The 2627-nt window shown below is 35.9% G+C and overlaps 1 protein-coding gene across 2 annotated transcripts in view; it reads right to left on the bottom strand.

The window, feature by feature from the left end:
* Positions 1-1987, bottom strand: part of timeless (timeless circadian clock) — a 15957-nt gene extending 13970 nt beyond the window's left edge. For both annotated transcript variants that reach the window (XM_015016529.1, XM_015016530.1), the window contains exons 1-5: positions 1824-1987; positions 877-988; positions 634-787; positions 402-516; positions 220-282 (exon numbers count right to left, since the gene is read on the bottom strand). In XM_015016529.1, coding sequence (XP_014872015.1) covers positions 220-282; positions 402-516; positions 634-787; positions 877-958 — 414 coding nt within the window. In that variant the 5' untranslated portion in view covers positions 959-988; positions 1824-1987. The remainder of the gene's footprint in view (positions 1-219; positions 283-401; positions 517-633; positions 788-876; positions 989-1823) is intronic.
* Positions 1988-2627: the final 640 nt, after the last annotated feature.

Raw genomic sequence — 2627 nt, 5'->3', positions numbered from 1 at the left:
AACGTTAACTCTTCTTATTTCTAAATGTTTGCTATGGTTTTTGGATTTTTATTTATATAAAAACAGAAAATAATGTATTTTTCTTGGACTTCACAGATGTCCACTACCTTGTGTTGGTCTTTTACACAAAATCCCCACAAAACCACTGAAGTTTGTGGTTATTATGAGATAAAAATGGAGATTTTCAATTTGTATGCAAACATTTTTCTACTGACTTACCAGTTGAAGGAGGTTGTACAAAGTCTCACTTAAAATCCCAAACACCTTCTCACTGGCAAAAGCCTTGAAACAGAAACAAAGTGCAAAAATATAGTAAAGACTAAAACCTAAGAATTCAAACTACTGAGGTTTAACTGGAGGACAATGTACTCAGAGTTTACAACGCAATGTTATAAAAATACCTCTTTGTAGGCCTGCAAATGAGATGTGACTTGCATGAAGTGTTGCCTGAACACTGGATCATCTGGGATTTTACCAAAACACAGCATGGCAGGCTGGGTGAGGTTAACCATGAGCCTGAAACGAGAAAACAGGATAAAAACCATTCTAACTTCACATTTCTGTTCGATCCAATACACTGCAAACACAAATGTAGATATTACCACACCAGTAAAGCTGCGTCGAGAGTCATACCTGATGCAGGCGTCAAACAAGGTTTTGTCTTGTCTGTACTGAACGATAATTGGTAGGAGGTCATTTTGGACAATCTGGCTGTCGCCGAGCTGCTGCCGAACATCACGAGTGTCATCTTCGTGACGTAAATACCGGATCAGGTCTTTAACGCTCTCTGTACCAGAGGGGAAAAAGTTTAAGGAAAGCCTATTGAGATCAGAGAACGGCCATTTTGTTAAATGTTTGAGTAAATAAGTTACTCACCCAAACAGTCAGGCTCCTTGTGATAACTGTCTCCCTCTAGGTAACCCAGAGCACTGCATGTTGCCAAAAGCTCACAGTTCATCCTGAATGGGTTTATGCACCATCAGCCAACCTGATGAATCCAGAAGAATGATTAGGAAAAAAGAACATCATGTTGTGTGTTTTATTCAGAGATTAATTTGTGATTAATAGTCAGTCTATTTCCCCTAAACTGGATCTATAAATGCATCAGATAACAACATGCAGTTTGATGCATGATTTTGAGTTTAATAACACATTCAGGTTAGGGACTCTAGTTATTCTTTCCTTTTCTGGTGGATTTCAAAGTGCTAATATCAAAAATACAAAAGCAAGAAATATTTTTCCTCTACTTTATATGTTATAGTCCTTGGTATTAAAAAACAATCTGAAAAGTCTCTCTATTATAACTACAGAGCTGGATCAGATACATCCAGTTATTTTTTGTTGATTGGTACATAACTGCCTTTTATATTTTTATTTAAAATAAACACATACTTGGAACAATGGGAATGTTTCTGTTCTGACTTGTGTTCAGGTAATGCTTTACGGTTATTTCTAAATGTACAATACCCTTTATTATTATTATTTTTATTTTATGACATCCTTACCTTAGTTTAAATATGCATGGTTACATTTACCTCAAACTTCCTGCTGGTACACCTGGTTTACTGAGTTGGACAATACAGGATTTTTCTATTCTATGCGCTCCGCAAATATGACTTAAATGAAGAAAAAAAAAAACGTCGGAGCTAATTAATAAAGACATAAACAGCAAATTATCTTACGGTATGGTTTCTATAGAGAAATAAGACAGTAACATTTCACACTTTCTACCATTGTATGGTGTAGAGAGGTTAGCTTACAGCATAACAAAAATGTCTCCTAAATAAATAAATTACTTCGACGCAGTCGAAAAAATAACATACCAAGAACCTCTTTCGGGTTTTATTCGGCTCCAGAGTTTGAATTTATAACCAGTCAGTGGATAAGTTTGAAGTTTCCTCCGGTTGTAAAGTTATTATCTACCTGCTGTTTTTCTAATCGGACACAAGTTCCGCGCCAACAGAGTGAAAACTCAGAAAGCGGAAGTGGAGCTTCGTCACTTTGTCTGTGTTTCTGTGCCCTGAGTTTAGTATTTCAGGCACCGTGGGTATTCTGTGATACATAAAAAATACAAAGTTTGATGACTGTATTTAAAATAGCTTGATTAAACTAGATAATGGTCTGACTCTCCACGTCTGAAAGCGCCGCATTTTTATATGCTATAGAGTTTATATTTACTTTGATGTAATGTGTCTCCTTATCAGTTTTGCCCGAGGGAAAAATAAGCCAACCTCAAGATTATAAAAAATGAGACGATTTAGTGTTGAACACTTGTATTTCATTTTCACACAAGTAAAAAAAACGGACATATATTTAATTTATTGTGAACAGGTCAAAGTAATCTGGCATTTCTATATTTGTTTATTTTCTACAGTTTTACTTTGAACCTGACGTCATAAATCGCAGTCTGGAGCAGTGGCGGTTCTTTGATGGATGGCGCCCTGGGCAAGCAGTTCCCCCTGAATGTCCCCCTTTCCAAACCACACATCAACTCCACCCATCAAAGCCCATTAAGGAAAAAATATTTAAATTAAGCATGTTCAAAACTGAAACTCCTGTGGTAATCTATATTTCTAAATATGTTAAAGTTATGACCCAAACTCACAAAAAATAAGAAGCAGTTAATT

Source organism: Poecilia latipinna, unplaced genomic scaffold (assembly GCF_001443285.1).
Source record: "Poecilia latipinna isolate Pla-1442-1.1 unplaced genomic scaffold, P_latipinna-1.0 Scaffold2031, whole genome shotgun sequence".
NCBI classification, from domain to species: Eukaryota; Metazoa; Chordata; class Actinopteri; order Cyprinodontiformes; family Poeciliidae; genus Poecilia; species Poecilia latipinna.
This window is presented reverse-complemented; position numbering and strand designations above follow the sequence as displayed.